The 12,163-nt window shown below is 37.2% G+C and overlaps 1 protein-coding gene across 1 annotated transcript in view; it reads right to left on the reverse strand.

Annotated features, from left to right (window-relative positions):
• The window catches only part of LOC130915015 (synaptic vesicle glycoprotein 2A-like), a 44,155-nt gene extending 33,716 nt beyond the window's left edge, over positions 1–10,439 (reverse strand). The window contains exons 1-2 of the mRNA XM_057834678.1: positions 10,295–10,439; positions 3,583–4,344 (exon numbers count right to left, since the gene is read on the reverse strand). Of these exons, the coding sequence (XP_057690661.1) occupies positions 3,583–4,195 (613 nt within the window). The 5' untranslated portion in view covers positions 4,196–4,344; positions 10,295–10,439. The remainder of the gene's footprint in view (positions 1–3,582; positions 4,345–10,294) is intronic.
• Positions 10,440–12,163: the final 1,724 nt, after the last annotated feature.

The raw sequence follows: 12,163 nt of genomic DNA on the forward strand, positions 1-12,163 counted from the left end.
TTTATAATTGCTCTTCACCTAAAAATATATTTGTTTTATCCGATTACTCGATTAATCGATAGAATTTTCAGTCAATTACTCGATTACTAAAATATTCGATAGCTGCAGCCCTAGGTAACTGTGTCAAATATATTAATCTGATTAATTTAAAAAATCAATTAACGCTCGCTAACGTGATAATTTTGACAGCCCCAATTTTTTTTAAATTATTAAACAATCTCGCAACTAGCCTCTGTGGCGTTCTCTTTCAACTCTCGGGCTCTCGCGAAATACTGCTGCTGTGAAATTATGCTAGCTTCAGGTTGCTTCAATTTCTCGCTGCTTATCTTCCCTACAATCTTGTCGTACATGTCAGCGTGTCATGTTTGGTAATATCGCCTCACATCGAACTCTTTAAAAACAGCGACTGTCTCTTTGCAAATGAGGCACACACAGTTGTGTATTTTAGTGAAGAAGTAGTCCAATTTTCACCTATCCTTGAGGTGTCGGCCGTCGCAGTCAACTTTTTTTGATTGTCGCCATTTTAGAAAATTGAAAGTAAAGGGTCACACGGGGTAACGTTGCTTAGAGTGCTGCTGCCTTTTAGTGGGTAAATGAGGGGCAGCATTTAGTGTGTAAGCTCCTTCATATGCTGGTAACAGTACTTAAGTTTCTGTGCGGGCCAGACGTTATTGATTTTATGACAGAGGCTGGGGGCCGGATTAAATTTGACCCGGGCCAGACTTTGGACATGTCTGCTCTAGTGGTTGGCTACCGTAACTGGGGTGTTTGCACACCTATAGCAGCCCAGCGTCAGTCAATGTGAACAGTAACGTTAGCTGCTGTTGGCTGTGTACTGCAGGCGGCGCATCTCAGCAATGGCGGATAGTGCACTTCCGGTCATTTTCCTTGGCATCTAGCATCTTTTTTTTTTTTTTTTTAATATCTATGTGCGCTTGTCCTTGATAATGATGTAAGCGCATCAGATTTGTTCACGGAAATATTAAAGCCCACATGTGAAGATGACTGAAAAACAGATGTCTTTGGACAGCTTTTTTACGTGGAGAAGGCCACCTGCTGAGCCAGATGAGCCTACAACCAAGTCCATTCTGCATAATATGTGGCTGAAATCTATTAAAAAAGGTTCATTCAGTGTACGGTGAGTTACTGCTTCCCTGCACTTAATGCTCGGTTTTAGCCCCGTCATGTTATTTTACATTTACCATAACTTTCTGCTACACATTGCCAGTTCGTGAAAAAAAAGGCCCACATCACACCGGTCCGTGGTGCAAAAAAGGTTGGGGACCATTGCTCGAACACATCCAAAATAAAATAGATAGCAAATATATCATAGTTTAAAAAAAACAAGCTGAATATATTTGATATTATGAACAGTTGGACTTGAAATGATTAGAATTTGCAGCGCCAAGACAACGGGCAGATAAGGGCAGAACAGATACAGGACGCCTTCTGACCACGGAAACCCAATGCGCACGTCATGCAGCCGATTGAGCAAGATTGATGCTGACAAGCAGGTTATAGGCAAGACATCTACAAGTCCGAATCTGCACCACCAAATCCCGCAATCAGCTCTTCTGGACAGTCCAGAACAAATGGCGGGACATCTTGTCTTGCCACAAGGAACATCTGATACGGAGGAACCCGCGACTTAGAAGTGAATACTCAGCAATCACGTGGCGCTGTGGGTGGCAAAATCCTTAACTCTCGTTGCCCTGACAACAGTAACGCCCGAATCCTCCTGTCCAATCCACAAGACAGTAATCATAAACAACAGCCACACACACACCCTTCTTCCGGACCACAGCCCGCCTCACCAGAGCCTTTAAAGGACTGAATGTTTAGCTAATTGTTGTCAATTTCTTGGGAATCTTTTGTTAACTTGTGATATGGTGACCCTGGGTCCAGTTTGCCTCCTCGCCTGGGTCTCTCTGTGCTGTATGATTGCTGCCGACTTGGAATAAATCGTCAACTTGCGTTTCAAAGCCTTTTTCCAGCTTTTAAAATTGAGGCAGTACAAGGGGTTAAGACTAAGGTAAGTTTGGCATTTTGGCCGGGTTTTTAGAATTCCGCCGGGCCGGATTATTGGAATTGGGCGGTTTTCGGTGTTTTCGGCGGTTTGGCTGGTGTGATTCCGGCAATCTGGCTAAAAGGTCAGATTCCTTTAGATGCCACATTTTCAAAAGAATATACAGGTAGTCTCCGGGTTACGAATGGCTTCCATTCCTTGGCTGGCAATGTAACCCAAATTTCTGCCTAAATCGGAATTAACCCTTTAAAGTACATGTGACACGAAAAAGCATGTTTATTTCATAATAAACCCGATATTTTATACTCCTGAATGATATGGACCGCTTGGATGTGTGTGGAAGCGATTGCTATATTTATGTAGTTTTTTTTAATCCTGCGCCATGAAAATATTTACCGTGGGACCATTTGGACTTACGAGGAAGTGAGTAAACATCTTGTTTTGTATTATGTCAAATACGAATACAGTGATTACAAAGTAAATACTACAAACTTTCTTTAAATAAAGGACTACTTACGTTTGATCATTGATAGGCATATAAAAAGCTCTCCTCATGCACATTAGCTGCACGTTAGCTGCACAACAACTGCAGCCGCCCTCCTCCGGGGAACAAACTGTAAATTGCTCTCCGCCTGGCGGTCTGCCGATCCGCGGAGACAATCGACAACCCAGTCGTCATGTCAAATAATGCGGGCTAGTTATGTGTGATTTTGCGCTTCGAAGACTTTGAAACATCACTCAGTTCAGGTTAGCATGTCGGCTAGCTGTCACGTCTCTTGGTTTGTTTATTCTCCGAAGCCGGGGAAGGGAAATGACATATGTCCGATTAAGGTGTGATAAAATATCGTTCGGGAGGTGCGACAGCAAAGGTGAAGTCGACAGTTTTGACCATGATGGAGTAATTTTGCCATGTCGTCCTGAATAAGTGCATTTTTATAATTTCATATTCCATTTAGCACAAGACTGTTATTTGTCATGACCATGCCATTTATTTAGCAATTGGGGAAAATACTTGGATAAAAAGAATATCCTGTAAAAATATTGGCGTAGAGAGACTGAAACAATGACATTTTGCGGCTCTCTTCGTCGCGTTTTCCACGTTCTGAATAATTCCCCCTCAATGGGCTGAATAGTAAAACCGATGAGCCCAGTCACCCGCTGACGTCATCCACCTGTTGGGGACGCTAGAGCCCTACAACGGTAGGCGTGGCTAACCGGCAGATTAAAAGACTAATTTCTCGTCATCTGCGCTTTGCTAAATTGCTGTATATAGTCGAATTGTCTCAAAATATGATTCTTAATTCACATAATAATGCTATTTATGACTTTTTTCTCCTGTCGTATGCTCTTTAAGTACCTCTAAATACAAAATAACTTTCCAAAAATTTGTATTGTACGTCATATTAATAAGTTCAAGTAAAAAATCAAATACTGTGGGGGGTACGTTGTGTTAAATACTGTTATATTGAATGACTATTCGGCCTTCAAAAAGAAATATTCAGGCTTTATTCACGAGTGGAAGCCTTTGGCGGGAGGCGAACGAGACTAACTCTTACCCAGCATGCCCTTGTTGGGCTCCGACAGGCACATGTCCTTCTCGGCGAAGGGCAGCACGAACCCTACCACGAAGATCTCCACGCCGTCGGCCATGAGCGCCAGTCCCAGCACGAAGTAGAGAGTCCACTGAAACTTGCCGTGTCCGCACTCCTGCAAGATGCTTTCGTACTGCTGGGCCAGCTCCTCCTGGTCCTTCCTGCGCTCGCCTTCGTACACCGACAGGTCCCGGAAGTGCTGCGCTTGCACCTGCACGGCCGCCGCGCCGTCCGCCTTGCCCGACTCTCCCCGCGGGATGCCCTGGTACTCGCCCTCGTAGATCTCGTCGTCCTCGTCGTGACCCTCGGTGGAGTCGCTGTGGGCCTCGTCGTCGTTGGCGCGGCTGTCGTTGCGGTAGTAGCCCCCGCCGTCTTGGCCGCCGGGGACCCCCGCGTAGTCGTCGTCGTCCTCCTCCTCCTCGAAACGCTTGTAGGAGCGACGGGTGTACTCGTCGGCCATCTTGTCCACGCCGCGGCCCATCTTCTTGCCCACCTGCTTTTTGGCCACCTTGGCGATGTCCTTGGCGCCGCGGATGAAGTCGGAGCGGTTGTCCCGGTAACGGCCGTCGTCGTCCATCTCGGGATGAGGAGGTGCCGGATGCTCGCTAGGGTGAGGGAGGGATCAGGAGCGGTCCGAGCGCATTCGGGGACAACTGTAGGGGACGCGGAGGACTACGGAAACGCCACCGCCGTTGCTCGTCGCTGACTCCTCGGGCGCGTACGACCCTGAATCGACAATGGAAAAAGTTAGTTAGTAGTCATGGACATATGTACTATGTGTTATGGTAGTTAGTAAAATGACAAAATATGTTAGTTTTATTAAAACCCAAATAAATGTGTGAGTGTGGGCATGAGTGTGTATACGTGTATAGACATATAATTTTTAAAATGATTAATAGTAACCATCATTTATATACAATTTTTATGACGAAATAATATTTAAAAACAAAATTGACTTAAAAAATATGAATATTATTTATTAGTATTTTTTAAAAATAAAACAATTTATTTTTCCATTTTAAAAATCAAAATTTCAAAACCAAAAATTGCCCTGTTATACTTTCTATACTATGCCATATATTATCAATATCATTTTATCATTTTAGCATTTTTTTTTAATTTAAAAAATACATATTTTTCAGATCAGAGAAAATGATGAAATTATTACAAAAAATGACAATTTTTTTACCCCATTTTATTAATTCTATTTATTAGGGTTTTTTTTTGTTTTGTTTTTTTAAATCTCTTACATGTAAATATTCTCTTTTTAATTTTGTTATTGGAAAAAAAATCTATTTTATTTTTAGAAATTTTTAAAAATTACTTTTTCGTTTTTCCATTTTTGAAATATTTCTTTAAAATGATCTTTTTACTTTTTCTAATAAAAAATGAATGGAATATCTCTTTTTTATTGCTTTTTAAATATTATACTTATGTCATGTATTATAAATATTCTTTTATCATTTTATTATTGTATCCATACTTTTTTAAATAACAAAAAATCTGATTAAAAAAAATGGATGTTTCTTTTTATTACAGAAAAAATCTATAAATTTTTTAACCCAATGTTATTAATTTTATTTGAGAATTTTTTTAACTTCTCTTACATTAAATATTCTCTTTTTAATTTTGTTTTTTTTAAATCAATTTTATTTTTTAGAATTAAAACAAATACATTTTCATTTTTCCATTTTTTAAAATATTTTATTTCTTTAAAATGTTTTTTTAATTTGTATTTTCTAATTTAACTTCTATTCTAGATATACCTTTTCTTTTTATTTTATTTGTATTTTTTTTTAAATTAAAATTCTTTGGGGGATATGAGAAAAAGAGTGGATGTTTCTTTTTATTAAAAAAAAAGACTTTTTTTTAACCCATTTTATTAATTTTATTCATTAGTATTTTTTAAAAATTACATGTGAATAATGTCTTTTTAGTTTTGTTATTTTAAAAAAATCCCTTTTATTTTTAGAATTTAAAAAAAAAAAAATTTTTATTTTATTTTTCCATTTTTTAAATATTTTGTTTCTTTGAAATGTGTTTATTTATATTTTCTAATTTAAAAAAATGAATGGGATATCTCTTTTTATTCCTTTTTTAAGTATTATAATTATGTCATATATTAAACATAAACATTTCTATTCTATTTGTATTTTTTTTAATTAAAAAAATAAATAAAAATAAAAATAACTAAGTTTAATGTAGGGTATTTTAAAACAAACTTTACTTAAAAAAAAAAAAAATTTAGACGACCAATCCATTTGAACTCGGAGAGGCTTTTTTTTTTTTTTTTTTAATAAAGGTAAATATTCATTTTTATTTTATTCATTTGTATTTTGTTATAAAAACAATCTTTATCTTGTCTTTTTAAATTCTTTTATATTGACTCTAAAACAAAATTTAATTTAAAAACAATAAAGGAGACCCAATACATTTTTTAAAAAAACTGATCATTATTAACAAATCGCTGCCATCCCTCCCGGTCAAAATGGATTGGACATCTAGCGCCATCAGTGGCAGCCAGAAAAATTGCCTATCGAACACTGGTGACTACAAATCAGCAATTTCATCCATAAAGCATGGAAAAATGCACAATCTGCCCCCCAGTGTGTGTGCTTGTGTGTGACTTGACAAGCGCATGCGTGTGCACGGCGGTCGGTGATGACGATGGCGCTAGTGTGAAGATGAGCACTAGCTCGGCTGCAAATGAGCAGCAACGACAGTGGCCTTGGGGGGTAAATGTTGCCAAATATTGACTGTCCCCTTTTGAATGAAATAAAAATAGTTTACGTGCACATTTTTTAAACATCATTCTATCATTGACCTCATATCAGTTTAACATTAAAAGGCGGATTTCGATTAGCATTTCTAATTCAAATTCCTATATAATACTTTTAATTCTGATGGGAATGTACGACTGAGATTAATCGCTGGTAATCTCACATGATGGATTTTAGTTAAAATGTGTATTGTGAATGAAAATACAAATTTCTATTAGCATTTATAATAAATTGCAGCAGGTCCGAGAACCAAAAGTGGTATTTGCCATGTGGCAAAACAGATTTTGCCATGTGACATTTTTTTGGCCATATGGCATTTTTTGCCATGTGGCAAAATGGATTTTGCCATATGGCATTTTTTTTTACCATTTGGCAAAATTGATTTTGCCGTGTGGCTTTTTTTTTGCCATGTGGCATTTTTGTTTTGCCATGTGGCAAAATGGATTATACCAAAAAATGCCACATTGCAAAAAAATGCTAGGTAGCAAAAAAAAAAAAAAAAAAGCCACATGGCAAAATCCATTTTGCCACATGGCAAAAAATGCCATACGGCAAAAAAATGCTAGCTAGCAAAAAAAAAAAAAAAAATTACACATTTTAACATTTTTTTTCTTTTGCTATATAGCATTTTTTGGTGGCAAAATGGATTTTGCCCCATGGCATTATTTTACCATGTGGCAAAATTGATTTTGCCATGTGGTATTTTTGTTTTGCCATGTGGCAAAATGGATTATACCAAAAAATGCCACATGGCAAAAAAATGCTAGCTAGCTAGCAAAAAAAAAAAAAAAGCCACATGGCAAAATCCGTTTTGCTACATGGCAAAAAAATGCCATAGGGCAAAATCCATTTTGCCACATGGCAAAAAAATGCCACATGGTAAACACCACTTTTGGTTCTTAGACCTGCTGCGATTTATTCTAAATGCTAATAGAAATTTGTATTTCAGTTCACAATACACATTTTAACAAAGATGGCATTTTTTGCCATGTGATATTTTTTTGGGGGGCTATATAGCATTTATTTGTGGCAAAATAGATTTTTCCATATGGCATTTTTTTGCCATGTGGCAAAATGGATTTTGCCATGTGGCTTTTTTTTTTGTTTTGCCATGTGGCAAAATGGATTATACCGAAAAATGCAACATGGCATAAAAATGCTAGCTAGCAAAAACAAAACAAAACAAAAAAAAACACATTTTAACTTTTGTTTTTTCTTTTGCTATATACAGTAGCATTTTTTGTGGCAAAATGGATTTTGCCATATGGCATTTTTTTACCATGTGGCAGAATTGATTTTGCCATGTGGCATTTTTTTTGCCATTTTGCATTTTTTGGTATAATCCATTTTGCCACATGGCATTTTTTTACCATGTGGCATTTTTTATTGTGGCAAAATGGATTATACCCAAAAAAATGCCACATGGCAAAAAAATGCCACCTGACGATATCCATTTTGCCACCTGGCATAAAATTGCCGCATGGCAAAATCCATTTTGCCATATGGCGAATACCACTTTTGGTCCGCGCTGTCTCTCATAAATTGTATTCTAAAACATTTTGGAATTCATTATGGGATTGCGTGCCGTACGATCAATCGCAGTTAATATCGTGATTAATCCTGATCAAAGTTTGTATATTTCAAATTAAAATACATATTTTGAGTGAAATTTATAATAAGAAGCGTGTTATATACTACTATTGAATTCATGATTGTATTGTGATTATTTGCAGGTCATCTCACACGATTCCTTTGGATTAAAAAAATGTATTTTCAGTTCAAGTACATATTTCATTTCATTACATTTCATTTCATTACATATTCCATTTTTTAACATCATCCAATTAATACGTAGTACATTTAAAGTGATGCGCTATAATACTATACTGAATTTGTTATCGGATTGCGTGTATGACACTGAGATTAAATGCATGAGATTAATTGCGATTAATCTTGAAAATGTGTATTTTAAGGGAAAATACCTATTTTATTTAGCATTTATAATGAAACTTCTATATTTTTCAATTCATTATGGGATTATGTGTACGACAGTGCGGCCTATTGCCGTTAATCTCACGCGATTAATCTTGATCAAAATACAGTGGGGAGAACAAGTATTTGATACACTGCCAAGGTGTTTTCCCATTGGCAGTAGATCAAATACTTGTTCTCCCCACTGTATGTATATTTTAAATTAAAATATATATTTTGATTGGAATTTTTAATGAAAACATGCTATATACTAGTATTGAATTCATGATCAGATTGTGATTACTGTATTTGCAGGTAATCTCATGGGATTGCTTTGGATTAGGATGTGTATTTTCAATTCAAATCTCATTTTTTAAACATCAATTAGTACGTAGTACATTTAAAGGAGTGTGCTAAATATTACTTCTGAATTCATCATTGGATTGTGTGTATGACACTGAGATTAATCGCAATTAATCTCATGCAATTAATTTTGAAAATATGTATTTTAAAGTAAAATACAGATTTCTATTAGCATTTAGAATAGGAGTGTGCATTATACTTCTGAATCTATTCTGGGATTGTGTGTTCGATAAATCGCAGTTAATCTCATGTGATTGATCTGGATCAAAATATGTATATTTTGTATGTATATTTGTGTATGGCACTGAGATGAGTTGCAATTAATCACATATTTCTGATAGCATTTATAATAAAATTGCTACCCACGATTTTTGAATTTATTATGGGATTAAGTGTACGACAATGCAATTAAGCGTGTTACTCTCATGCGATTAATCAAAATATGTACATTTCAAATTAAAACATATACTTTGATTGGAATTAATAACAAATGTGTGCTATACATGACTATTGAAATCATGAGTGGATTGGGATTATTTGCAGTTAATATCAAGCGATTACTCTTGATTAAAATATGTATTTTCAGTTCAAATACATATTTCATATCATTTCATCTTCACATCATATCAATTAGTACGTAGCGCACTTAAAGTGGTGCGCCTAATTCAATTTGTGGATTCGTTTGGGGATTGCGTGTTTAACAGTGAGATTAATCGCGGTTAATCTCATGCGATTAATCTTGATTTCTATCATCATTTATAATAAAACTGTGCTATATACTCATTTTGCATTGATTATGCGGTTCCATGTATGACGATACGATTAATCTCACGCGATTAATCTTGATTATAATATGTATTTTACATTAAAATATATATTTCTATTAGCATTCTTGATTAAAACATGTATTTTCAGTTCAAATACATACTTTGTAGACATTTAATTGTACATAATTCTATTTAATAATAAAAGTGTGCAATATACTACTTTTAAAGTCGTCGTTAATGGATCATGTGTATGAAAATGAGATTAATCGCAGTTAATCCCATGCGATAAATGCACGATTAAAATAAGTAATCATTGCCCAGCCCTAATTTTTCTGGTAAAAACCAGAATTTATATGCATGATCATCCCGTCAAATATGTATTGGGAGAGAGGGGGGGGGGGGGGGGGGGTAAAGCAGCAGTGATGCACAAGTGCACATGACAAGGTCATTTTGACGCACGACGCATAGCGCACCCCCTTTAGCGCGCAATATGTCAGGAGGAAATGATAGGAGTCCTCTACTGCAGTTAATTATCAGGTGAAAAAAATGACAGATTATAAATGAGCGCACTTTAGATTGAGACGTTCACCTTCAAGACCCCTTTTTTTCGCTCGGCGGGGGTACACGCACGCACGCACAATGACGTTTCTTATCTTTCCAATCCAATGCAGCCAATTAATGACGATTAAACTCCGCTCATCCGGCCGCCATTTATATTCTATATTATATATATTGAAGGCTAATACAATATTAGGTGCATTTGTGTCCAATAATCGTCAAAAGGTGGTTTCCTACCTTATGGGAATGATTTGATGTCAATTTTAGTGCAGGCAATGTGAAGAGGCTCCTCGTCTTCTTTCCCCTCAGTGGTCGACTGAGCGCTGATGACGTCAGGGTGGACACGCCCCCTGGCTTCCAATCTTTATTTGAGGGGGAAAAAATTAATAAATAAGTGGTGAACGCGCGTGGGGTCGCGCATTCGCTCTGGTAGGGCTTGGCGCAGTGGCGCGTGCACGCCGCACGTGCGCAGGGCTCGTGCCATTTGATTGGCCTGCGTGCGTCAGTGGGACGGCGCCCCCTGGTGGACGCCGGGGTCAAGCGCGCACGTGGTGGGCTGGGTTCAATATGGGAGAGAAGGGAGGGAGGAAGCGTGGAGGGAGGGAGAGAAAGGGAGAGAGACAGCACGAAAGAAAAAGAAAACATGAAAAAAAAGAAAGAAGAGCGAAAGAAAGCAAAGAAAGGACGAGCAGGAAAGAAAGCGAGAAAGAAGGAAAAAGAAAGCGAGAAAGCAAGCAAGAAAGAAGGAAAGCAAAAGTGACCAAGGAAGAAAGCAAGAAAAAACAGAGAAAAAGAAAGCAAGACAGTAAAAGACAAAGCGAGAGAGAAAAAGGAGGGAAAGAAAGCAAGAAAGTAAAAGACAAAGAAAGGAAGAAAAAAACAGATAAAAGAAAAGGAAGAACAGAAAGGGACAGAAAGAAAAGAAAAAGGCAGAAAGGAGGAAGGAAATAAAAAGCAAAAGAAAAAAAAAATAAAAGGAAAAGACGGGAGTAAAGAAAAGAAAAAGAAAGCGAGAGAAAAATAGTAAAAGTTGAGAAAGCAAGCGAGGAAGAAGGCAAGATAGTGAAAGAAAGCAAGAGAAAGATAAAAGATAAAAAGGCAAAAAAAACCCCAGAATGATAGAGCGAAAAGGTAAAAAGGATGCGAGAGAAAGAAAAAAGAACAGAAAAAACGAGAAAAGAAAGAAAAAGGCAAAGGGAAAGGCGCGAGGAAGATGGAGAAAGGCGAGGGATGAAGAAGGATGAGGACAATGGATTAAGGACGAGGAAGGACAGAAGGAAGGAAGGACGGAAGGATGGATGAAAAGAAGGGTAGTTGTCAATTTGGAAGGAAGAGAAGGATGCAGGGAGAATTGTGGCAAAAGGAAAGCTAATTAGAAGAAAGGAAACAAACATGTATGAATGAGAGAAGGAATCAAATGAAGAAGATTGACGTAGAAGAGGGAGAAAACGATGTGAACGGAAGGACAAATGGGAAAAAAGGTGAGAAGAAACAAAAGAAAATATACATGAAGGACTAAAAAAAGGAGGGAAATTGAAAGTATTCACTAAAGGCTGGCATAAGGAATAAAGGATTGGAACTGCACCCGTTTTGTGTGTCTCCATCTAGCGGTCAATGCTAATACCTACCCGCTCCACTGGTCCATTCACAGGCCTCAAAGAACCCAAAAAGGAGAGACAAAGAGAACCAAAAGTCGTATTTGCCAAGTGGCTAAATTGATTTTGCCATGTAGCATTTTTTTGCCAGGTGGCAAAACTGATTTTGCCATGTGAGATTTTTTTTCCATTAGGCAAAATTGATTTTCCCATGTGAGATTTTTTTTCCATTAGGCAAAATTGATTTTCCCATGTGGCAGTTTTTTTGCCATGTGGCTTTTTTTTTTTGCCATGTGGCAAAATGTATTTTGACACGTGGCATTTTCCAAAATAAAAAAAAATAAATCCAATAGTATGTAAATGTAAGCTTAAATCCGGCATGAGCGTTTGCAGTCTCTGGCTATTACTACATGAAGCTCGGCCCTAGGGTTGCCAACCTTCAGAAATGGAAATAAGGGACTCCCCCCTCGCGCCCAATGCCTTACGGGCGAAAAAAAGGGGCATCACCAAA

Source organism: Corythoichthys intestinalis, chromosome 4 (assembly GCF_030265065.1).
Source record: "Corythoichthys intestinalis isolate RoL2023-P3 chromosome 4, ASM3026506v1, whole genome shotgun sequence".
Taxonomy (NCBI): Eukaryota; Metazoa; Chordata; class Actinopteri; order Syngnathiformes; family Syngnathidae; genus Corythoichthys; species Corythoichthys intestinalis.